Consider the following 26,340-nt stretch of genomic DNA (forward strand, 5'->3'; position numbering starts at 1 on the left):
TTTCCCACCACTGCATATACAGGAGACAACACTTCTAGTTGTAACTGTAACTTCAGACTATGATGATGATCATCATTATCATCATTATTATTATTATTATTATTATTATTATTATTATTATTATTATTATTATTATTATTATTATTATTATTATTATTATTATTATTATTACACTTCGGTTTTGACTGCCTCCTTCTCCTTGTAGCATACTGCAGCAGCCTGGTGGCCAGAGAGAATTGTCATTTCAATTCAAAGCGGCTTTATTGGAAAGAGAAAACAGACCTTTACATTGCCAAAGCAAAGCTGAAACAAACCAATTGAAAATCAAAAATGTATGTAATATTAAAAGGGAATAAAGAGATGGGTCAAACAGAGTATGTCACTTTGCATTGGAAAAACTAGCTTAAAAAAACAGAATAATTGTGCATTTGCTGTTAGAAGAAGGCCACATCTGGTCCCCTAGTTTATATGAACAATGACATGGTATTAAAATGTAACAAACGGCTGTTAAGTTCATGTTATTCTCATTCTATAGGCTCCCCTTAAATAATGAAAATATTAATATCAATTGCAATGTAATATCCACAGTGCACATTGGGTAGAATTACAAGGCAGTTGAATACACCCATCAACTCACCAGCATGATACATTGTGCAAATGATGATTTCAACACAGAACTCTTTCGCAGATCCAGCGGTTAGTTTGAGAACATGGATTGTCAAACCATCCTTTCATGGTACCTCCATTCCAAAACACAGCACAGTCACAGTCGTCTGCTCCTTTATACTCGTTATCAGGCTGACCATGGACCCAGTACCTGATGAAGTAGGAACATTGAACACATTACAATTACATGTTTTCCCCTCTAAATATTTTGTTTGTTAATCATGACCTCAAATTATATTCTATATTTTAGTTACAAATTAACTGGATAGTGATAGAAAATAGGTATACTTGTCATACATTTAATACCATTTAGACAAAGGCAGCAAATATGTGAAATAGTTCAAATGTTAGTTGAAATGAAAAGTTAAACGTAAGGTAAAGTCTTACTTTGGTGTGGTCAGTGGAGTCCCATCTACCCACATCCAGACTCCTTCTGTCTGTCTGTCAGTCAAACCCAGCCACGTGTGCTGGCCTCTGCCAGTAACTCTGTTAACAAAGTCCTGGACAGAAAATATGCTGGTTACTGAAGTACAAACTGTACATATAACAGATCTGTTACTGCATGCACGCGCGCGCACACGCACGTGCACAGACATGCGCACACACACACACACACACACACACACACACCTGTTTTTCTTTGCTGTTTATGACCATCAGATCTGATTGTCTGTCTCTACAGTATTGTCTGCTCTCATCCCAGGTTTTCCACTCAGTAGAGGCGTGGTAACACACACCGCCATCAAGTGTAAATCCATATGATTCTAGCAACAAAATAATAAAGTTAGCAACTGTTTGCTCATATTAATGGTAAATGATGAACAACATGACATAACAATTAATAAAAACAGAGATGTCTCACTGACCACAGAGTCTCTGCTTCAGGTCATCTCGCTCTTTAGCTGCATTGTTATATCTGGACTGCAGCTGATCCTTCTGTTCAGTTACATTGTTATATCTGGACTGTAGGTTGTTTTTCTCTGTATTCAATTCAGAATCTGCAAAAAGGAGAATAAAAAAACTAATGAGCTTTACTGTACATACAACTTTGTTCTGATAATCTTCAATTCAATCTTCCCTATTTTGGGGAACCAGTGTGAAGCTCAGTGAGCGACGTGGTGGGTGGGGCATGGTGACAGATGTTTGGTATTTATTACACTGTACAGCTTGATTGGATGCTTGATCCTGATTGATCAATCACCTTTTCAACAGTCTGTTATGTTTCTATAATGACCGCTGCTATCAATAACAGACTGCTGCAGACAATGCACATGAATGGTTGTTGCCCTATTCAACAAGGCAGCTGTGCAAAACAAACACACAATGTCATTTTACAGCTAAACAGTAGCTACAGTAAAGCAAGATTTGGAAAACATTTGAGGTGAGAAATTGTCAATGCAGTGACATAATATTGACCTGTTTTACTGGACACACCTGGCATAGCTAGCAAGCAATTGAATTACTTTACAATCAGTGAAATCATTTTGTTACGTTTTTATCAATGTATTAATTGCTTTATTAAATAGATGTGTAATAGCTGTGTAATAAGTGGAATAATGTGTGGTGAGCAGATCATTATTTTGAAATAAACCCCTTCAGGATGATGAAGACCCTGTCTGTGTTTATTTCTCAACAATGACCGCTCACCATTCATTTATCTCCTGCTTATTGGACTGGAGAAGGGAGGCGTATTCAAGGTTAAGTCAGATTGTGCTGAACTGTATTATCAATGGGTTTGTTGCAGGTGGATTGAGTAACAATGACCTTTAGAGCTTGGTGGAAGTGAGAAGTGAGAGTTGCGGGAAGGTTGCTTAGGAATGACACAAAAACTAAAAAATATCCATGGATACAAGTCTCCATGGGGTGACTAATTCATTTTGGGGTGAACTATCCCTTTAAGCCCTATTTCACCGTTGAAGTGTCTTTGTGCAACTGCTCCAGTGGAGCTGCTCAGTGGCCAACAGTATAAGACTGTGATTGTTCTGGTCAGCTCCCAGGTTTAATGTGTGAGTCTGTCTGTGTCTGTCTATGTGTAAAGCGTTGCTGAAAATGAGAACTTGTGCTCAGCTGCTACCCTGGGTGAATTAAAAAAAAAGAAAAGAGCGTTCTGGTCCACACTCCTTGTGCAGGAGGTGCAGAGTCAACAACAACAAACTAAAACAGTCCGCCAAGCACAGGTTATGTAAAAAGCATATTGGGAGGAAATACTACAGTTAATATGTTTGACACTGGTCCTATTTGAAGCTTTAGACACTCTCTTCATTATAGGCTTAAGTAATGATCATTTATGTCCGGTACATGATATAACTACTAAGTATAAATCTATTGAATTGGGTTTTAGTCAATCATGTGTTTTGCTTGCAAAGGTACAGTATGTCAGTGCTGTCTCCTCAGGACCCAAACTAGTGAAAAGCTCCCAATGCATCACGGTGCGACGCGTTGTGAGCTTGTAGATCGGCTACTACTTTTTTTGTTTCACTACTTTTTATTTTTGAAAATATTTTGAAATAATGGAAAAAGATTTCGTAGCAAAAAGAAAAAAGATATTTACTTGTTTCTGTTGCTACTACTAAATCTATTACCGTAACTATTAATATATTTAGTGGGGTGCAGTATATGCTGGCTAATCATATATATATATATAAAACATTAAATACATTGTTATGAAACTTGGCTTACAGAGAGAGAGTCGGAGACCAATGTTGAGGAGAGCTTGAACACCACAAAGCAATCCAAAACCCATTCCAAGCATCCTGTACCCGTACCGTCTTCTGCCTGGACACACACACACACACACACACACACACACACACACACACACACACACACACACACACACACACACACACACACACACACACACACACACACACACACACACACACACACACAGTGAGAGTAAAGAGGGAGTGAGATCAGTTAAAATAATATTTCAACCTCTTGTTTAAAAAGTATACTTTTTTTGATGAGTAGTAGCCTAGTAGTATTAATATCTCTTACCAGATCGCAGCATCTTCTGTGGATGTCTCTGCTGAGCTGGAGTCTCAACATCACCACGGTTTATGCCATCTTCTTCCTCATCATCATCTTCCTCTTGGATCTCAATGCTTCCAACATGTAAAGCCACGGCCATTTCTACCTTTATGACTTTAATTCTTCTTGTAGGTATTTTACATTGTCGTCACAACGCACAATGAAGAAAAGAGAAGTGTCGTCTTTCTTTTATGATATTAAAAGTTGTCATATCATCCACCCCTCCCCCTCCTTCCTCCTTTTGTTTCCTCGTTCAAGCAGAGGCAGCAGGGCGTTCACACCTTGACCACCAAGCCTGCAGTTTAGTCCATGTGACAGGAACCCCAAGTCAGCTGACCCCCCGGGGCCTGTATCTATAACATACCATATATGAGCATGATCATCACTGAACATTATAAGCAGTCGTGGAAAAAGTACTCAAATTCTTTACTTAAGTAAAGATATCAATGCTGCAATATAGAAATACTCTGCTACAGGTACAAGTAAAAGTCCAGAATTCAAAATGTACTTGAGTAAAAGTACAAAAGTATTGGCATCAAAATGTATTTAAAGTACCACAAGTAAAAGTACTAAAATGTTTGAAAACAGCAGATCTACAAGCTCACAACGCGACGCGTTGTGAGCTTGTAGATCTGCTGTTTTCAAATAGCCTATGTATAAAACGGGGCTAAAGTGATTAATGTATGTTTTATAATATCATCATTTATATCTGAAAAGTAACTAGTAACTCAAGATTTCAAATAATTATAGTGGAGTAAAAGTATAATATTTGCCTCTGAGATGTAGTGGAGTAGAAATAAAAGTACAGAAAATTTGAAATACTCAAGTAAAGTACAAATACTGTACCTCAAAATTGTACTTAAGTACAGTACTTAAGTAAATGTACTTAGTTACTTTCCACCATTGATTTTAAGTAAAAAAAACAAAAACAGTTTTCAGGCCTGATTGTGTCAAATATCATATTGTCGCTGTCTGGCAGAAACCTTGCATCTCCATATTTCAACTTTTTGCTTTTTTAAGTAAAAAAGTGTCAAGTAAAAGGCTATTTGTGGACATGCATAGTTTCCACCCGACAGTGACGATAGGTAACCAGATCATGTTTCTGCAAGAAACAGTGACATTAGTCGCATCTTTGGTGCACGTCCTTTTTGTGTTAGTTTTTTTTTTTTTTTAAAGAGGAACTTTAGAAATAAGTCAAGTGTCATCTTCAACAGGATGTGGTCTTATGCTTATGCATAAGAGCAATATGTGCTTATTATTCTCATATGCACATCAACTAGAGTATCATTATGCAGTTCTAACTCACAAATCGTTATACTTTTTATAGCAATATAGTTCTTATGACTAAACAACATTCTTTCCACATGGTCATAGTCATTTAGTACTGAAGATGCTGTTTACGTAGGCTGTAGGAAAACATACTGCACCATATGTCCAACCTGTGAGAATCTGAAGAAATCAAACAATAGAGCCGTACATCGGCTGCTATGAACAAGTATCTGTTACAGTCACACTATTGTCTATCATTGAAATTAATTCGGGGTTGGTTGGCTGTGGTCCCCCCCCCCCCCCTTTTTTGTTTCCTCGTTCAAGCAGAGGCAGCAGGGCTTTCACACCTTCACCACCAAGCCTGCAGTTTAGTCCATGTGACAGGAACCCCAAGTCAGCTGACCCCCCCGGGGCCTGTATCCATAACATACCATATATGAGCATTGTTTCCTCAATATAATGATAATCACTGAACATGATCATAAGCAGAGGTGGAAAAAGTACTCAAATTCTATACTTAAGTAAAGATATCAATACTGCAATATAGAAATACTCTGTTACAAGTAAAAGTCCAGAATTAAACATTTACTTGAGTAAAAGTACAAAAGTATTTAATTGGCATCAAAATGTATTTAAAGTACCACAAGTAAAAGTACTAAAATGTTTGAAAATAGTCTATGTATAAAACAGGGCTAAAGTGATTAATGTATGTTTCATAATATCATCATTTATATCTGAAAAGTAACTAGTAACTCAAGTTTTCAAATAATTCTAGTGGAGTAAAAGTACAATATTTCCCTCTGAGATGTAGTGGAGTAGAAGTAAAAGTACAAAGTACAAGTACAAATACCTAAAAATTGTACTTAAGTACAGTACTTAAGTAAATGTACTTAGTTACTTTTCACCACTGATTTTAAGTAAAAAAGAAAGAAAAAACTGTTTTCAGGCCTGATTGTGTCTGATTGTCGCAGTCTGGCAGAAACCTTGCATCTCCATATTTCAACATTCTTTTTTTTTTTCATTACTCAATGCCCTACCCGTCGTACAAGAGTGTCAAGCTAAAGGCTATTTGTATGGTTTCCACCCAAAAGTACAACAGAGGAACAGAGGAAGTCAAGTGTCATCTTCAACAGGATGTGGTCTTATGTTTATGCATAAGAGCAATATGTGCTTATTATTCTCATATGCACATCACCTAGAGTATCATTATGCAGTTCTAACTCACAAATCGTTATACCTTTTATAGCAATATAGTTCTTATGACTAAACAACATTCTTTCCACAATTTTGGTCATACCCATTTAGTATTGAAGATGCTGTTTACGTAGGCTGTAGGAAAACATACTGCACCATATGTCCAACTTGTGCGAATCTGAAGAAATCAAACAATAGAGCCGTACATCGGCTGCTATGAACAAGTATCTGTTACAGTCACACTATTGTCTATCATTGAAAATAATTCGGGGTTGGTTGGCTGTGGTTGGCTCTATACACATTTTGGCCATTTGAAAATAGCCTCTACAGGCTCACAATGTGTCTCGATGTGACACATTGTGAGCTTAATTGTAGATCTTCTATTTTCAAAGGATTTTTATACATTTTATGCATTTGTAAACTTGTGAAATGCAGCCTTCTGCATAATGAGTACTTGAAAAGTACATTTTCTATTTATAGTGGCTCATAGGAATTTATAGACTACGTGACAACCAGGAATAGTTTGGTGACCACAGGAGAGACTGTTGACAGCCGGAATGTAGACGGTATCCCGGGAGCAGTATGGGTTAGCGCCCCATGCTGTGTCTTCCGTGAGGAAGAAGCCCAACAAACCCGCGGTGAGGCCTTTAGGAGGGCCATTCCATTCCAGCGTACCGCAAGCGGAGCTAATACCATTAGACGGCCCAATCTGGTGGTATCGGCCCAAGGAACCATCACGCCAGAAGGAAATGTTTGGATCGGGATGGTGCAGAGGATCTGGTACAGCGCTCAGGTCCTGGACCTGGTGAGACGAAGGAGGAGCCCGGCCAGGAGGCCAACCACAGAGCCTAGTCCCTCCACGTGCCAGAGCCTCCCCCGAGTCCCGGCAGAGTACTTCCGGAGAAGCGGACTGAGTGGCCCTGTCTTGCCCTATAGGACTGACCGTAGAACAATATAGTTCTTATGACTAAACAACATTCTTTCCACATGGTCATAGTCATTTAGTACTGAAGATGCTGTTTACGTAGGCTGTAGGAAAACATACTGCACCATATGTCCAACCTGTGAGAATCTGAAGAAATCAAACAATAGAGCCGTACATCGGCTGCTATGAACAAGTATCTGTTACAGTCACACTATTGTCTATCATTGAAATTAATTCGGGGTTGGTTGGCTGTGGTCCCCCCCCCCCCCCTTTTTTGTTTCCTCGTTCAAGCAGAGGCAGCAGGGCTTTCACACCTTCACCACCAAGCCTGCAGTTTAGTCCATGTGACAGGAACCCCAAGTCAGCTGACCCCCCCGGGGCCTGTATCCATAACATACCATATATGAGCATTGTTTCCTCAATATAATGATAATCACTGAACATGATCATAAGCAGAGGTGGAAAAAGTACTCAAATTCTATACTTAAGTAAAGATATCAATACTGCAATATAGAAATACTCTGTTACAAGTAAAAGTCCAGAATTAAACATTTACTTGAGTAAAAGTACAAAAGTATTTAATTGGCATCAAAATGTATTTAAAGTACCACAAGTAAAAGTACTAAAATGTTTGAAAATAGCCTATGTATAAAACAGGGCTAAAGTGATTAATGTATGTTTCATAATATCATCATTTATATCTGAAAAGTAACTAGTAACTCAAGTTTTCAAATAATTCTAGTGGAGTAAAAGTACAATATTTCCCTCTGAGATGTAGTGGAGTAGAAGTAAAAGTACAAAGTACAAGTACAAATACCTAAAAATTGTACTTAAGTACAGTACTTAAGTAAATGTACTTAGTTACTTTCCACCACTGATTTTAAGTAAAAAAAGAAAGAAAAAACTGTTTTCAGGCCTGATTGTGTCTGATTGTCGCAGTCTGGCAGAAACCTTGCATCTCCATATTTCAACATTCTTTTTTTTTTTCATTACTCAATGCCCTACCCGTCGTACAAGAGTGTCAAGCTAAAGGCTATTTGTATGGTTTCCACCCAAAAGTACAACAGAGGAACAGAGGAAGTCAAGTGTCATCTTCAACAGGATGTGGTCTTATGTTTATGCATAAGAGCAATATGTGCTTATTATTCTCATATGCACATCACCTAGAGTATCATTATGCAGTTCTAACTCACAAATCGTTATACCTTTTATAGCAATATAGTTCTTATGACTAAACAACATTCTTTCCACAATTTTGGTCATACCCATTTAGTATTGAAGATGCTGTTTACGTAGGCTGTAGGAAAACATACTGCACCATATGTCCAACTTGTGCGAATCTGAAGAAATCAAACAATAGAGCCGTACATCGGCTGCTATGAACAAGTATCTGTTACAGTCACACTATTGTCTATCATTGAAAATAATTCGGGGTTGGTTGGCTGTGGTTGGCTCTATACACATTTTGGCCATTTGAAAATAGCCTCTACAGGCTCACAATGTGTCTCGATGTGACACATTGTGAGCTTAATTGTAGATCTTCTATTTTCAAAGGATTTTTATACATTTTATGCATTTGTAAACTTGTGAAATGCAGCCTTCTGCATAATGAGTACTTGAAAAGTACATTTTCTATTTATAGTGGCTCATAGGAATTTATAGACTACGTGACAACCAGGAATAGTTTGGTGACCACAGGAGAGACTGTTGACAGCCGGAATGTAGACGGTATCCCGGGAGCAGTATGGGTTAGCGCCCCATGCTGTGTCTTCCGTGAGGAAGAAGCCCAACAAACCCGCGGTGAGGCCTTTAGGAGGGCCATTCCATTCCAGCGTACCGCAAGCGGAGCTAATACCATTAGACGGCCCAATCTGGTGGTATCGGCCCAAGGAACCATCACGCCAGAAGGAAATGTTTGGATCGGGATGGTGCAGAGGATCTGGTACAGCGCTCAGGTCCTGGACCTGGTGAGACGAAGGAGGAGCCCGGCCAGGAGGCCAACCACAGAGCCTAGTCCCTCCACGTGCCAGAGCCTCCCCCGAGTCCCGGCAGAGTACTTCCGGAGAAGCGGACTGAGTGGCCCTGTCTTGCCCTATAGGACTGACCGTGGGTGCTACTGGGACGTAAGTCGGGGCTTGATCAACCCTGGCTGGGTCACCTGGGCGAGGGTGTATGTTGTATGTTGCGAGACCCGAAACACCCTATGACCCCAGGCTACAACACTGATGATGCGTCCCAGTTGCATCCATGTGATGTATTTCTTTATTATATATATATATTCATACCGCACTTTTACTCAAGTAAATTTTGAATTCCGGACGTTTACTTGTAACAGAGTATTTATACATTGCAGTATTGATACTTTTACTTAAGTCCATTTTTTGTACTTTTCCCCACCACTTCATATACAGGAGACAACACTTCTAGTTGTAACTGTAACTCATCATCATCATCATCATCATCATCATTATTATTGTCTCCTCCGCCAGGAGAGTTTGTTTTCACTTTCTGAAACTGGGACTAACATTGGTCAAGCCTCACGTGACACGTGACAATACGGTGAAATAGTGTGATCTGAATGGCTAGTGACGTATAGCGGCCTATAAATACATGAGTCACTTTGAAAGAGTCTGTGCCTCTTTCAAAGTGAGGTAAGACAGGAATAATCACGAAATGGATGAGAAATGGCGGATACTGTAACAATCGGATAGGACACTTACACAGACAGGACGGATAGGACACTTACATAGACAGGACGGATAGGACACTTATACAGACAGGACGGATAGGACACTTATACAGACAGGACGGATAGGACACTTATACAGACAGGACGGATAGGACAGTTATACAGACGGATAGGACACTTGTGTCATGTTACTATGACACAGTAACATGTTCTATTTTTTGTAAGAATTAGAACATAAGAATTAGAACATTCCCAACATTCCCAACACAAGTCTGCTGGCGGAGACTTGTGCTCCGAGGAGCACTTTTTCTAGTTATTATTATTATTAGTATTATTAGTATTATTATTATTAGTATTATTACACTTCGGTTTTGACTGCCTCCTTCTCCTTGTAGCAGCCTGGTGGCCGGAGAAAAACTTAATTTCAATTCAATTCAAGTCTGCTTTATTGGAATGAGAAAACAGACCTTTACATTGCCAAAGCAAAACTGAAACAAACCAATTGAAAATCAAAAATGTATGTAATATTAAAAGGGAATAAAGAGATGGGTCAAACAGAGTGTGTCACTTTGCGTTAGAAAAACTAGCTTAGAAAACCAGAAGAATTGTGCATTTGCTGACAGAAGCAGGCCACATCTGGTCCCCTAGTTTATGAACAATGACATGGTATTAAAATGTAACAAACGGCTGTTAAGTTCATGTGATTCTCATTCTATAGGCTCCCCTTAAATAATGAAAGTATTAATATCAATTGCAATGTAATATCTACAGTGCAAATTGGGTAGAATTACAAGGCAGTTGAACACACCCATCAACACACCAGCATGATACATTGTGAAAATGATGATTTTCACAATGTACACAGAACTCTTTCGCAGATCCAGCGGTTAGTTTGAGAACATGGATTGTCAAACCATCCTTTTGACAATCCATCTCCATTTTGACAATCCATCTCCATTCCAAAACACAGCACAGTCACAGTCTTCTACCCCGTGATCCATGTTATCAGGCTGACGATGGACCCAGTACCTGATGATGAAGTAGGAACATTGAACACATTACAATACTGATACATGTTTTCCCCTCTAAATATGTTGATTGTTAATCATGACCTCAAATTATATTCTAGATATTAGCTACAAATTAACTGGATAGTGATAGAAAATAGGTGCACTTGTCATAATAACATTTAATACCATTTAGACAAAGGCAGCAAATATGTGAAATAGTTCAAATGTTAGTTGAAATAAAGAAAAGTTAAACGTAAGGTAAAGTCTTACTTTGGTGTGGTCAGTGGCGTCCCATCTACCCACATCCAGACTCCTTCTGTCTGTCTGTCAGTCAAACCCAGCCACATGTTCTGGTCTTTGCCAGTAACTCTCTTAACAAAGTCCTGGACAGAAAATATGCTGGTTACTGAAGTACAAACTGTACAGATAACAGATATGTTACAGCATGCACGCGCGCACACACACATGCACACACGCACACGCACAGACATGCACACACACACACACACACACACACACACACACACACACACACACACACACACACACACACACACACACACACACACACACACACACACACACACACACACACACACACACCTGTTTTTCTTCGCTGTTTATGACCATCAGATCTGATTGTCTGTCTCTACAGTCTTGTCTGCTCGCATCCCAGGTTTTCCTCTCAGTAGAGACGTAGTACCCCACACCGCCATCAAATGTAAATCCATATGATTCTAACAACAAAATAATAAAGTTAGCAACTGTTTGCTCATATTAGTGGTAATTGATGAACAACATGATATAACAATTAATAAAAACAGCGATGTCTCACTGACCACAGAGTCTCCTCTTCAGGTCATCTCGCTCTTCAGTTAGATTGTTATATTTGGACTGTAGGTTGTTCTTCTCTGTATTCAATTCAGAATCTGCAAGAAGGAGAATCAACAAACTAATGAGCTTTACTGTACATACAACTTTGTTCTGATAATCTTCAATTGACGGTGAGACAAAGGACCCTATTTTGGGGAACCAGTGTGAAGCTCAGTGAGCGACGTGGTGGGTGGGGCGTGTTGACAGATGTTTGGTATTTATTACACGGCTTGGTTGGATGCTTCATCCTGATTGATCAATTGGCTCTATTCACAGCAGCCATATTATGAAGACATTCACAGGTGTTACCAATGATACTAATGAAGGCTCTGTTCCATTCTGGTCAAACAGAGTCAGGGTGCTGATAGTGTGCATGTTGGCCCACTGGAAACACTCTGCTACACCAGTGGGTCTACAGTTGGGGTCCAGGGACCCTCATGGGCTTCCAAATGCCCCCTTACAGGTGTGTAACTCTGAGAGTGTACACATGGAACCAAATGGACCCGTAAAGGTCCATTTGGTTCCATTTGTACACTCTCAGAGTTATGGGGGTCGTGGAAACCACTGTGCATATTATAGACTAAATGGAACAGAGCCTTCATTAGTATCATTGGTAACACCTGTGAATGTCTTCATAATATGGCTGCTGTGAATAGAGCCTATCACTAAATTCAGTCTGTTATTTTCTATAATTGCTAGTGCTATCAATAACAGACAATGCATATGAATGGTTGTTGCCCTATTCAACAAGGCAGCTGTGCAAAACAAACACTCAATGTAATTTTACAGCTAAACAGTAGCTTCACTAAAGATTGATTTGGAAAACATTTGAGGTGAGAAATTGTCAATGCAGTGACATAATATTGACCTGTTATACTGGACACACCTGGCATAGCTAATCTAATGAACTAGATGAGTCTTTACTATAAGCAATTGAATTATTGTACAATCAATGAAATCATTTTGTTGTTACATTTTATCAATGTATTAATTGCTTTATTAAATAGATGTGTAATACATGGAATAATTTGCGGTGAGCAGATCATTATTTTGAAATAAACCCCTTCAGGATGATGAAGACCCTGTCTGTGTTTATTTCTCAACAATGACCGCTCACCATTCATTTATCTCCTGCTTATTGGACTGGAGAAGGGAGGCGTATTCAAGGTTAAGTCAGATTGTGCTGAACTGTATTATCAATGGGTTTGTTGCAGGTGGATTGAGTAACAATGACCTTTAGAGCTTGGTGGAAGTGAGAAGTGAGAGTTGCGGGAAGGTTGCTTAGGAATGACACAAAAACTAAAAAATATCCATGGATACAAGTCTCCATGGGGTGACTAATTCATTTTGGGGTGAACTATCCCTTTAAGCCCTATTTCACCGTTGAAGTGTCTTTGTGCAACTGCTCCAGTGGAGCTGCTCAGTGGCCAACAGTATAAGACTGTGATTGTTCTGGTCAGATCCCAGGTTTAATGTGTGACTGTGTCTGTCTATGTGCAGAGCGTTGCTGAAAATGAGAACTTGTGCTCAGCTACTACCCTGGGTGAATAAAGAACCAAACAAAGTGCACTCTGGTCCACACTCATGGAAGGAACATAATATATCTCTAGATCAAAACGGATGTCCTTGTGCAGGAGGTGCAGAGTCAACAACAACAAACTAAAACAAGTCCACCAAGCACAGGTTATGTAAAAAAAATATTGGCAGGAAATAATACAGTTAATATGTTTGACACTGGTCAGTATGTCAGTGCTGTCTCCTCAGGACCCAAACTAGTGAAAAGCTGCCAATGCATCACCGTGCGACGCGTTGTGAGCTTGTAGATCGGCTCTTTTCACTACTTTTTATTTTTTTAATTATTATTATTATTATGAAAAAAAGATTTTGTAGCCCAAAAAAAGGATATTTACTTGTTTCTGTTGCTACTACTAAATCTATTACCGTAACTATTAATATATTTAGTGGGGTGCAGTATATGCTGGCTAATCATAGATATATAAAACATTAAATACATCGTTATGAAACTTGGCTTACAGAGAGAGAGTCGGAGACCAATGTTGAGGAGAGCTTGAACACCACAAAGCAATCCAAAACCCATTGCAAGCATCCTGTACCGTCTTCTGCCTGGACAGACAGACAGACAGACAGACAGACAGACAGACAGACAGACAGACAGACACACACACACACACACACACACACACACACACACACACACACACACACACACACACACACACACACACACACACACACACACACACACACACACACACACACACACACACACACACACACAAACAGTGAGAGTAAAGAGGGAGTGAGATCAGTTAAAATAATTCAACCTCTTGTTTAAAAAGTAAAAAAGTATACTTTTTATGATGAGTAGTAGCCTAGTAGTAGTAATATCTCTTACCAGATCGCAGCATCTTCTGTGGATGTCTCTGCTGAGGCATCTTCTGTGGATGTCTCTGCTGAGACATCCACTGCTGCTGCTGAGCTGGAGGCCTCAACATCATCACGGTTTATGCCATCTTCTTCCTCATCATCATCTTCCTCTTGGATCTCAATGCTTCTAGAATATAAAGCCACGGCTATTTCTACCCGGCTTTATGACTTTAATTCTTCTTGTAGGTATTTTACATTGTCGTCACAACGCACACTGAAGAAAAGAGAACTGTTGTCTTTCTTTTATGAGATTGTAAGTTGTCATATCATCCACCCCTCCCCCTCCTTCCTGCTTTTGTTTCCTCGTTCAAGCAGAGGTAGCAGGGCGTTCACACCTCGACCACCAAGCCTGCAGTTTAGTCCATGTGACAGGAACCCCAAGTCAGCTGACCCCCCGGGGCCTGTATCTATAACATACCGTATATGAGCATTGTTTCCTCAATATAATGATCATCACTGAACATCATAAGCAGAGGTGGAAAAAGTACTCAAATTCTTTACTTAAGTAAATATATCAATAGCCTACTGCAATATAGAAATACTCTGTTACAAGTAAAAGTCCAGATTTCAAAATTGACTTGAGTAAAAGTACAAAAGTATTGGCATCAAAATGTATTTAAAGTACCAAAAGTAAAAGTACTAAAATGTTTGAAAATAGCAGATCTACAAGCTCACAACACGTTGCGATGCAACGCGTTGTGAGCTTGTAGATCGACTATTTTCAAATATCATAATTCTGAAAAGTAACTAGTAACTCAAGTTTTCAAATAATTGTAGTGGAGTAAAAGTACAATATTTTCCTCTGAGATGTACTGGAGTAGAAGTAGAAGTACTGACAATTAGAAATACTCAAGTAAAGTACAAATACCTCAAAATTGTACTTAAGTAAATGTACTTAGTTACTTTACACCACTGATTTTAAGTAAAAAAACAACAAAAAAACAGTTTTCAGGCCTGATTGTGTCAGATATCATATTGTCGCTGTCTGGCAGAAACCTTGCATCTCCATATTTCAATGTTCTTTTTTTTTTTCATTACTTAATGCCCTACCCGTCGTACAAGAGTGTCAAGCAAAAGGCTATTTGTGGACATGCATGGTTTCCACCCAAAAGTACAACAGAGGAACAGAGGAAGTCAAGTGTCATCTTCAACAGGATGTGGTCTTATGCTTATGCATGACTTGCATAAGCATACTCCAACCTGTGAGAATCTGAAGAAATCAAACAATAGAGCCGTACATCGGCTGCTATGAACAAGTATCTGTTACAGTCACACTATTGTCTATCATTGAAATTCATTTGGGGTTGGTTGGCTGTGGTCCCCCCCCCCAGTGTTGTAGTACTAATTTTGGAAGTGGGGGAGGGCACCTCTGAAGCCTCTGACCCCCCCCCCCCCCCCCATGTATTTGACCTGTATTACGTGCACGCGGCTCAGACAACAAACATTCCGATCGGGGCGGAGTCTCTCTCCTTCAGCCCAGTGTAAAAACACCATGTTTCGCCATGTGAACGGTACGGCTCACTTACTTTTTCACCTCGCCACAGACCTCGCTAAATCCCTTATGATCGGGTGTTCAACTGTTTGTAGACACACAGGGTAGTTGTGTGAGTGGCCCAGAGAAGACATTTTCAATCGCCAACATTCCAGTTTCTAAACACAGTTTCTAAACAGGGTTTCTAAACAGCGTTTCTAAACAGCGTTCCACGGCGGAGAAAAACAAAGCCGAGAAAATGACGTTTTAGAGGGGGGAAACGAAAATCTTCGATTGACGTCATTTCCGTATCCGGTGGTGTTACAATGAAATGTGTCACTACGAGAGATGAAGGACGGTGAGATCTTTATAAAATCCAAGTATTTTCAAAATTCCCACGTTTTTTACCTTCTTGGCAGAGTTGGTAATTGGAAATTATTACGTTTTTTACGTTCTTGGCATGGAATGAGTTAAATTTGCAAATTCCATTAAAAAGAAAAAGAAATTCATAAAAATTACAAAAATATATATTTCAGCAGTTAGAGAAGTGGGGAGCGCCGCTCCCCCGTGCCCCCCCCCCCCCTCCACTACACCCCTAACCCCCCCCCCACACACACACACACACACACACACACACACTGATGTAGTTCAGATAGTTTCACTACTGATACAGCTAAACTAATGCCCAACACCGCACACATTCCAAATAATGTCCTAGTTGACTTCTAATAAAGTTAAAACATGTATCAATGTGCTACAGTATGATCTCATCAACTTGTTACGCCTCACAAGAATTCTTATACTTTGACCTGTGTTGTCATGTGTTGAGCAGTTGTACATCACAGCAAAAGTGATGTAACACAGTGGTTCTCAAACGTTTTAATGTCAAGGCCAAAATTATGTACTTGGCTGCGGACCCCTGTCTGAAAATATTTTGTATATTTTTTCTCTCTCACTCTCACACACTTATGCACGCACACACACACACATACGCACACAATGCCAGAAGGGGAGACAGAGCAATGCACTGTTGCAGCTATGCTACGCATATTGTGCTGTATTGTGGCGGCTTTACCATTTTGCTGCTTCCTCTTTGGTGCATGAGACACACACGCGCACGCACGCACGCACACACACACACACACACACACACACACACACACACACACACACACACACACACACACACACAGACAGACAGACAGACAGACAGACAGACAGACAGACAGACAGACAGACAGACAGACAGACAGACAGACAGACAGACAGACAGACAGACAGACAGACAGACAGACAGACAGACAGACAGACAGACAGACAGACAGACAGACAGACAGACAGACAGACAGACAGACAGACAGACAGACAGACAGACAGACAGACACTGAGGAAATTGCACAGTGGCAGTGGCAGTTTATGAGTTCACACCTCCTCCCCATTGCCCCCACCCTCCTGGTCTCTCATACAATATTCAAAAAATATGCAGTTGATGAGGATAATATATATCCTATATATAGTATATATATATACTTCTACAGTCAAAGCCAGATTACAGGTCCTTCCATCCAACCTCTGTGGTACCCTAATACGTTTCCTCCTCATTGTCTGCACCATGACCATACTCCAGTTACTGAAACTCTGTCACATATTCTGAACGGCTGCTAGTGAATGTACATTGCTAGGAACGACAGAATTGTGGACTATCAGTTAAGGACATAAGTTCATATGTTTTCATCTGTTTTCATCTGCCAAAATGTATTAAGCACTCTTGTGTTTCAAATGCCATGTTCATGTGCAATAATGAAAATGATGCCTTTTCAGATGTTACTGTTAATACACCAGATGTTGTTGTTGTTGTTGTTGTTGATGATGAGGACAGTAGGGAAGTGACCATTTTGGATGTGGGCTGTACGACTCTCATTGGTCGTGTCATGAGTAAATGAGCCAATGAGCTGAGGCCACTTTCCAGTCCAGTAAAAGTCGTCCTTGGCAGTGAATGAGTTAATGCTCTACGTCAGGGTTCCCCAATTACTTTTCCCCAAGGGCCAAATTATGTCTCAGGTACCAAGCCGAGGGCCAGGGGCATTGTGCCCGCGCGCCAACATTTTTAGTTTTTTATTCGTTTTTGTTTCTCTAATTGAGCTAATTTAACACTGTGTTATTTTTGGCCTGGGATTCTTAAGTCCTGTGTTGAGGGTCACACAAGGAAAAAATGCACTCTGGAAACAAAATAAGTCCAGAATCAACAATTTACTTACAGAAACACTTTAGTCTGCTTGAACAGTAATACATATACTGTATGTATAGTATTTTTAGCGGCACTAAAGCCCTCTATACCTGGCTTTTGCGTCAACGTTCTGATTGGTCAGACACGTCAACAAAGTGATTGGTCAAGCTTCACGTGACACGTGGCTATAAACACATTATAAACACTTATTGATGACAAAATGTATCAAAGGCGCCGCTACCTTCACACAGGTGTGATTTTTTTTTAATGACAGGAGTCGCCGCGGCCGGACAGTTGCCTTTCGCGGTCCGCAAATGGCCCGTGGGCCGCCTATTGGGGAACTCTGCTCTACGTCATCATATAAGAGTCTCAAGCTAAAGTAGTTAAAATAGCAGATCTACAGCGACGATACCCTCATTAAGTGGTTCTCAACCTTTTCTGGATCAGGTGGGTCCCACTTAAAGAATGTCAACAGTGTTCGTGGCCCACGCATCTGACCACTTAACACATTGACTGCCAGAGTTAATTCCAAATTTACCCCCTTGGCTGCCAGCGATTTGCGTGTTTTTTTGTTTTCTCTATTTTCTGCATTTAAATACATTTAAGTTTCTCAGGCCATGGTTTTGAACACATACGACGATCGACCAGCAGAGCGCAGCAAAATGACACCCTCGATGACACGCTGACTCGCCCCCCCCCTCCCTCCAGGCTCAAACAGTCAAAACAACATGAACCGGATGTGATTGTCTTCGACAATCTCTGATCGGCTTGTGATACGATGTGATACACGACGACGATGCCTGATCGTCACCCGGACCAAAGAAAATAAAAGGGGAGCTTTCCCTTTGTATTTTATAGCGTGTCCAAAAAAGGGGTTTTCTCTATTCTGGACGAAAATGACCGGAGAAAAACGATGTGACCCGGAAACGAAATTTTTTTTTTACATCCGGCTTTGGGTGAGTGTGACGTAGGCGGAAAACGAAAGTGATCATGAAAAGTAAACAGACCCGCGCGATCACAGATGAAACCAATGAAAATAGCTAATATCGAGTTAATTCGATGTAGGCACGCAAGCGATGGGATTCTAATATCGAGTTAACTCGATCTAGGCAGTCGATGTGTTAACACGGCAGCCGATTCAGAGGGTGTTTATTTTAATTATCAATTAAAATAAACATAATTTCATTAAACAATAAAAAGTATTGTGTTCCAGCTTGGATCGACGGAACTAACGTATAGCATAAAATAACTTCCTATAATGTATATCGGTATCACAATACCAACAAAAAAAAGTACCACAACAAATATTTCACATTATTTAGTTTTTTATATTAATCTTAATGTAAGAGCCATAGGAGCCATGTTTGTTTCTAATTTGATGATGTCACCGCAGGGCTTGGTCAAGGCCAAGGTTGCCAGGGTTACGAGTTATTTAACCATGTCCCTAATCAAGGGCAGGTGTTGCCAGTGGCAGAGGCAAACAGCTTTTGACTGTGTTCATGAGATCTGGGGGACTGTGAGCGTTTGACGCAAGATTATTCCATTATAAAACATACATTTACCACTTTAGCCCTATTTTATACCTTGGCTATAAACATTTTAGTACTTTCACTTTTGGTACTTTAAGTACATTTTGATACCAATACCTTTGTACTTTTACTCAAGTCAATTTTTAATTTGGGACTTTTACTTGTAACAGAGTACTCCTACATTGCAGTATTGATACTTTTACATAAGTAAAACATTTGAGTACTTTTCCCACCACGGATTGTATGCTTAAAGTTATACAATGCAGGTCCACAAATAACGATTTTTAGCAGCCTCTGCTGGTCATTACCGTCACTGCAGACCGTTTATTCCTCTGTTACCCAGAATTCCATTTGTTTTCACCGGAAGACCGAAGCGTTTCAAAAAACGTTATTTTAATTGTTTTATACGATCTGTGTATCGTTTTTCTTAGCCAGTGGAGCTTTAGTTACCGTGAGTTGTGTTTTCTTTTTCTGTTGTTTTTCGATCTTCAAATCATACAATCTCTTAAAATCAGCGTGAGTTTCCCTTTTGTTATTAGCGCGGTAGTTCCTGGCCAAACAGGAAACCGGTGCGGTAGTTCCTGGCCAAACAGGAAACCGGTGCATTTCCGCTTCCGTTTTCTGGCCAGATGACGTCATTTTCGCGGGAAAGACACTCCTGTCACCGTTCAATAGAAAATATATGTATAAAAGGCTTTCGGGGGTGAAATTCATGGAGTGGGTGTTGTGAAACTTTTGCCACTCACAAAAGATATACAATTTAACTTTAGTTTTGTTGAAAAAATTACCTAGTATTACTTTAAGTGACTGTCTGGCACTACTAAGCTACAGAAGAATAAATATATTTTTTTGTTATGAACTTCACGGACATTTTGGACCTCAGTTATTGAGGACACGTCAGAACTCCCTCAGCAACCAGTACTACCTAAGTATAGGACATGGGCAGTACACTTATATTAACAACAACATCTGAGTGTATTTCCAAGTATTTGGGGGGGGGCACTTGGTTTTGCGAACTGACCTATACTATCGCATCTTGTCTCCTAAAACGCTTCCTTGTCTCCTACTGTGTCAACTTCACCGTGACCTTCCCTTTGCTGGAGCAGATAAGAGTGGGATGTGACAGGCAGACCCTATGCTGGGACAGAGTGGAACACGATGCTTATCTCTGATAACATCTCATTTATACCCGTCCACAGTTACAACAAGACTGCAATCTGTCAATTGCTAACTTGCGCCTTGAGAAAAAAAACTGAAAAAAAGATTGTAAACAAACCAATGTTATTTTTAAAATATAGTCAAAACTTCAATTCAATTTTCAAGAATGTCTTATTAAGGACCAGATTAATGGACGAGATTAATATGAATTAATATGTTTTACACTATATGTAAAGTAACTAATTACATTTACTCAAGTACTGTACTTATACAGTTTTGAAGTATTTTTTACTTTCCTGGGGTATTTCCAATTTTCAGTACTTTTACTTCTACTCCACTACATCTCAGAGGCAAATATTGTACTTTTACTCCACTACAATTATTTGAAAATTTTAGTTACTTTGTAGATTTTGATTATTATTACAAAATATACACTACCCACTTCAGCTCTATACACATTTTCGTCCGAAATTTTGAATTCCGGACGTTTACTTCTAACAGAGTATTTCTACATTGCAGTATTGATACTTTTACTTAAGTACATTTTTAGTACTTTTTCCCACCACTGCATATACAGGAGACAACACTTCTAGTTGTAAGTGTAACTTCAGACTATGATGATGATCATCATTATCATTATTATTATTACAAGTAAGCTGGAAGCGAACGCAGCTGGAAAATATTGTGTATTTACGGACTGTGTGTGTGTGTGTGTGTGTGTGTGTGTGTGTGTGTGTGTGTGTGTGTGTGTGTGTGTGTGTGTGTGTGTGTGTGTGTGTGTGTGTGTGTGTGTGTGTGTGTGTGTGTGTGTGTGTGTGTGTGTGTGTGTGTGTTTCACTGCACTCTGGCGCCGCTCTGTTATTATTATTATTATTATTACACTTTGGTTTTGACTGCCTCCTTCTCCTTGTAGCATACTGCAGCAGCCTGGTGGCCAGAGAGAAACATTCAAACATTCAATTCAAAGCGGCTTTATTGGAAAGAGAAAACAGACCTTTACATTGCCAAAGCAAAACTGAAACAAACCAATTGAAAATCAAAAATGTATGTAATATTAACACATCGAGTGCCATAAACGGTCCGGACCGTTTTTGAGGATCCAAACGAGAAGTGCCGAAAACAGTCGGGACCGTTATTGACCCAATTCTATTTTTATACGAGGGGCCCACGTGGGGCTCTAAAATGAAACTTTGGGATCACCCAAGGAGTTTCTGAGAAGAAGAGGCTGGATGTGGCTCCATGTCAAAAATCCTTCCGGTCGGCGTTTCCAATGTTATCTCCTTGACTAAAAGCTTAATATCTCCATTTATTTTTAACGTGGTGGAAACGAGCCGTTTTCGATCGGCGATCACGCTGCAATGGAGGATCGCGTTGGAAATATTATTGTTCCAGGCGTTAGTCGGGACCCTCCGCTGTCTCGCACGCACGCTTTGTTTACATGCACTTCCGCATCGGGGCTTCTACAGCACGAAACGTATAACGCAAGTGGATGGAAGAAATGCAGGCACTCAACGTATAATATTTCAATAAACTTCTGGCACCCAATGTGTTAAAAGGGAATAAAGAGATGGGTCAAACAGAGTGTGTCACTTTGCATTAGAAAAACTAGCTTAGAAAACCAGAAGAATTGTGCATTTGCTGTTAGAAGCAGGCCACATCTGGTCCCCTAGTTTATATGAACAATGACATGGTATTCAAATGTAACAAACGACTGTTAAGCTCATGTTATTTTCATTCTATTGGCTCCCCTTTAATAATGAAAATATTAATATCAATTGTAATGTAATATCTACAGTGCAAATTGAGTAAAATTTCAAGGCAGTTAAACCAAAGCAAAAACATAAACTACCACATGTGAATGAATACATCCATCAACACACCAGCATGAAACATTGTGAAAATGATGATTTCAACACAGAACTCTTTCACAGATCCAACTGTTGGTTTGAGAACATGGATTGTCAAACCATCCTATAGAAGTATCTCCCTTCCAAAACACAGCACAGTCACAGTCTTCTATCTTGTGATGCTTGTTATCAGGCTGACGATGGACCCAGTACCTGATGAAGTAGGAACATTGAACACATTACAATACTGTTACATGTTTTCACCTCTAAATATTTTGTTTGTTAATCATGACCTCAAATTATATTCTAGATATTAGCTACAAATTAACTGGATAGTGATAGAAAATAGGTATAATTGTCATATTAACATTTAATACCATTTAGACAAAGGCAGCAAATATGTGAAATAGTTCAAATGTTAGTTGAAATAAAGAAAAGTTAAAGTCTTACTTTGGTGTGGTCAGTGGCGTCCCATCTACCCACATCCAGACTCCTTCTTTCTGTCTGTCAGTCAAACCCAGCCACATGTTCTGTTCTCTGCCAGTAACTCTCTTAACAAAGTCCTGGACAGAAAAGATGCTGGTTACTGAAGTACAAACTGTACATATAACAGATTTGTTACAACACACACACACACACACACGCACGCACGCGCGTGCACACACACCCACACGCACACGCACGCACACACACACACACACGCACACACACACACACACACACACACACACACACACACACACACACACACACACACACACACACACACACACACACACACACACACACACACACACACCTGTTTTTCTTTGCTGTTTATGACCATCAGATCTGATTGTCTGTCTCTACAGTCTTGTCTGCTTGCATCCCAGGTTTTCCACTCAGTAGAGACGTAGTACCACACACCGCCATCAAATGTAAATCCATGTGATTCTAACAACAAAATAATAAAGTTAGCAAGTGTTTGCTCATATTAATGGTAAATGATGAACAACATGACATAATAATTAATAAAATCAGCGATGTCTCACTGACCACAGAGTCTCCTCTTCTTGTTCTGTTCAGTTACATTGTTATGTATGGACTGTAGCAGGTCAAAACTGGACTGTAGCTGATCCTTCTGTTCAGTTACATTGTTATATTTGGACTGTAGGTTGTTTTTCTCTGTATTCAATTCAGAATCTGCAAGAAGGAGAATCAACAAACTAATGAGCTATACTGAATATACAACTTTGTTATGATAATCTTCAATTGACGGTGAAACAAAGGACCCTATTTTGGGGAACCAGTGTGAAGCTCAGTGAGCGACGTGGTGGGTGGGGCGTTTAGATGTTTGGTATTTATTACACGGCTTGGTTGGATGCTTGATCCTGATTGATCAATCACTTTTTCAACAGTCTGTTATTTTTCTATAATTGCTACTGTTATCAATAACAGACAATGCACATGAATGGTTGTTGCCCTATTCAACAAGGCAGCTGTGCAAAACAAACACACATGTAATTTTACAGCTAAACAGTAGCTACAGTAAAGCAATATTTGGAAAACATTTGAGGTGAGAAATTGTCAATGCAGTGACATAATATTGACCTGTTATACTGGATACACCTGGCATAGCTAATGGACTAGATCTTTCTTTGCCATAAGCAATTGAATTATTTTTCAAACAATTAAATAATTGTGTTGTTACATTTTATCAATGTATTAATTGATTTATTAAATAGATGTGTAATAGCTGTGTAATAAGTGGAATAATGTGTGGTGAGCAGATCATTATTTTTTAAATAAACCCCTTCAGGGTGATGAAGACCCTGTCTGTGTTTATTTCTCGAAAATGACCGCTCACCATTAGTTTATCTCTTGCTTATTGGACTGGAGAAGGGAGGAGTATTCACGGTTAGGTTAGATTGTGCTGAACTGTATTATCAATGGGTTTGTTGCAGGTGGATTGAGGAACAATGACCTTTAGGGCAGGGCTAGAGGAGCGCACTTGTTGCTGGAAGGTTGCTTAGGAATGCGACAAAAACAAAGAAATATCCATGAATTCAAGTCTCCATGGGGTGACTAATCAATAGAAAAAAAAACATTTGGGGGTGTACTATCCCTTTAAGCCCTATTTCACCGCTGAAGTGTCTTTGAGCAAGGCACTGAAGTTGAACCCCCAACTGCTCCAGTGGAGCTGCTCAGTGGCCAACAGTATAAGACTGTGATTGTTCTGGTCAGCTCCCAGGTTTAATATGTGAGTCTGTCTGTGTCTGTCTATGTGCAGAGCGTTGCTGAAAATGAGAACTTGTGCTCAGCTACTACCCTGGGTGAATAAAAAACACAAACAAAAGTGCGTTCTGGTCCACACTCCTTGTGCAGGAGGTGCAGAGTCAACAACAACAAACTAAAACAGTCCACCAAGCACAGGTTATGTAAAAAGTATATTGATAGGAAATACTACAGTTAATATGTTTGACACTGGTCCTATTTGAAGCTTTAGACACAAGTCCACTATATTCTCTTCATTAGGATCATTTATGTCCGATACATGATATGATCATACTACGAAGTATAAATCATGCATATTGAATTGGGTTTTAGTCAATCATGTGTTTTGCTTGCAAAGATACACTATGTCAGTGCTGTCTCCTCAGGACCCAAACTAGTGAAAAGCTCCCAATGCATCACAGTGCGACGCGTTGTGAGCTTGTACATCGGCTCTTTTCACTACTTTTCATTTTTGAAAATATTTTTGAAATAATGAAAAAAGATTTCGTAGCAAAAAAAAAAGATATTTACTTGTTTCTGTTGCTACTACTAAATATATTACCACAACTATTAATATATTTAGTGGGGTGCAGTACATGCTGGCTAATCATATATATATACTGTATATACATATAAAACATTAAATACATTGTTATGAACCTTGGCTTACAGAGAGAGAGTCGGAGACCAATGTTGAGAAGAGCTTGAACACCACAAAGCAATCCAAAACCCATTGCGAGCATCCTGTACCGTCTTCTGCCTGGACACACACACACACACACACACACACACACACACACACACACACACACACACACACACACACACACACACACACACACACACACACACACACACACACACACACACAACATTTCAACCTCTTGTTTAAAAAGTATACTTTTTATGATGAGTAGTAGCCTAGTAGCAGTAATATCTCTTACCAGATCGCAGCATCTTCTGTGGATGTTTCTGCTGAGCTGGAGTCTCAACATCATCACGGTTTATGCCATCTTCTTCCTCATCATCACCTTCCTCTTGGATCTCAATGCTTCCAGCATGTAAAGCCACGGCCATTTCTACCTTTATGACTTTAATTCTTCTTGTAGGTATGTTACATTGTCGTCACAACGCACACTGAAGACAAGAGAAGTGTCGTTCTTTCTTTTATGAGATTATAAGTTGTCATATCATCCACCCCTCCCCCTCCTTCCTGCTTTTGTTTCCTCGTTCAAGCAGAGGTAGCACAGCGTTCACACCTTGACCACCAAACCTGCAGTTTAGTCCATGTGACAGGAACCCCAAGTCAGCTGACCCCCCGGGGCCTGTATCTATAACATACCGTATATGAGCATGATCATCACTGAACATTATAAGCAGTCGTGGAAAAAGTACTCAAATGCTTTACTTAAGTAAATATATCAATACTGCAATATAGAAATACTCTGTTACCAGTAAAAGTATTCAAAGAATTCTAAATTGACTTGAGTAAAAGTACAAAAGTATTGGCATGAAAATATATTTAAAGTACCAAAAGTAAAAGTACTAAAATGTTTGAAAATAGCAGATCTACAAGCTCACAATACGCTGCGATGCGACGCGTTGTGAGCTTGTAGATCGGCTATTTTCAAATAGCTTATGTATAAAACGGGGCTAAAGTCGTTAATGTAAGTTTTATAATATCATAATTTATTTCTGAAAAATAACTAGTGACTCAAGTTTTCAAATAATTGTAGTGGAGTAAAAGT

The 26,340-nt window shown here is 39.6% G+C and overlaps 2 protein-coding genes across 2 annotated transcripts; both read right to left on the reverse strand.

Annotated features, from left to right (window-relative positions):
• Positions 1-370: 370 nt before the first annotated feature.
• On the reverse strand, positions 371-3,826 carry LOC311052323 (uncharacterized protein). The gene is made up of 6 exons (XM_084067217.1): positions 3,667-3,826; positions 3,346-3,441; positions 1,533-1,664; positions 1,297-1,430; positions 1,054-1,166; positions 371-817 (listed from the first exon to the last, which is right to left on the reverse strand). The coding sequence occupies exons 1-6, from the start codon at positions 3,797-3,799 to the stop codon at positions 667-669; spliced, it is 759 nt and encodes a 252-aa protein (XP_083923343.1). The 5' UTR covers positions 3,800-3,826; the 3' UTR covers positions 371-666.
• A 6,414-nt stretch (positions 3,827-10,240) lies between these two features.
• Positions 10,241-25,751, reverse strand: LOC311052324 (CD209 antigen-like protein A). The gene is made up of 6 exons (XM_084067218.1): positions 25,537-25,751; positions 13,694-13,783; positions 11,626-11,715; positions 11,390-11,523; positions 11,057-11,169; positions 10,241-10,805 (listed from the first exon to the last, which is right to left on the reverse strand). Exons 1-6 carry the CDS (start codon positions 25,667-25,669, stop codon positions 10,685-10,687), a joined length of 681 nt encoding a protein of 226 aa, XP_083923344.1. The 5' UTR covers positions 25,670-25,751; the 3' UTR covers positions 10,241-10,684.
• Positions 25,752-26,340: the final 589 nt, after the last annotated feature.

This window comes from Gymnoscopelus microlampas (assembly GCF_963454915.1).
Source record: "Gymnoscopelus microlampas genome assembly, chromosome: 9".
NCBI lineage: Eukaryota > Metazoa > Chordata > Actinopteri > Myctophiformes > Myctophidae > Gymnoscopelus > Gymnoscopelus microlampas.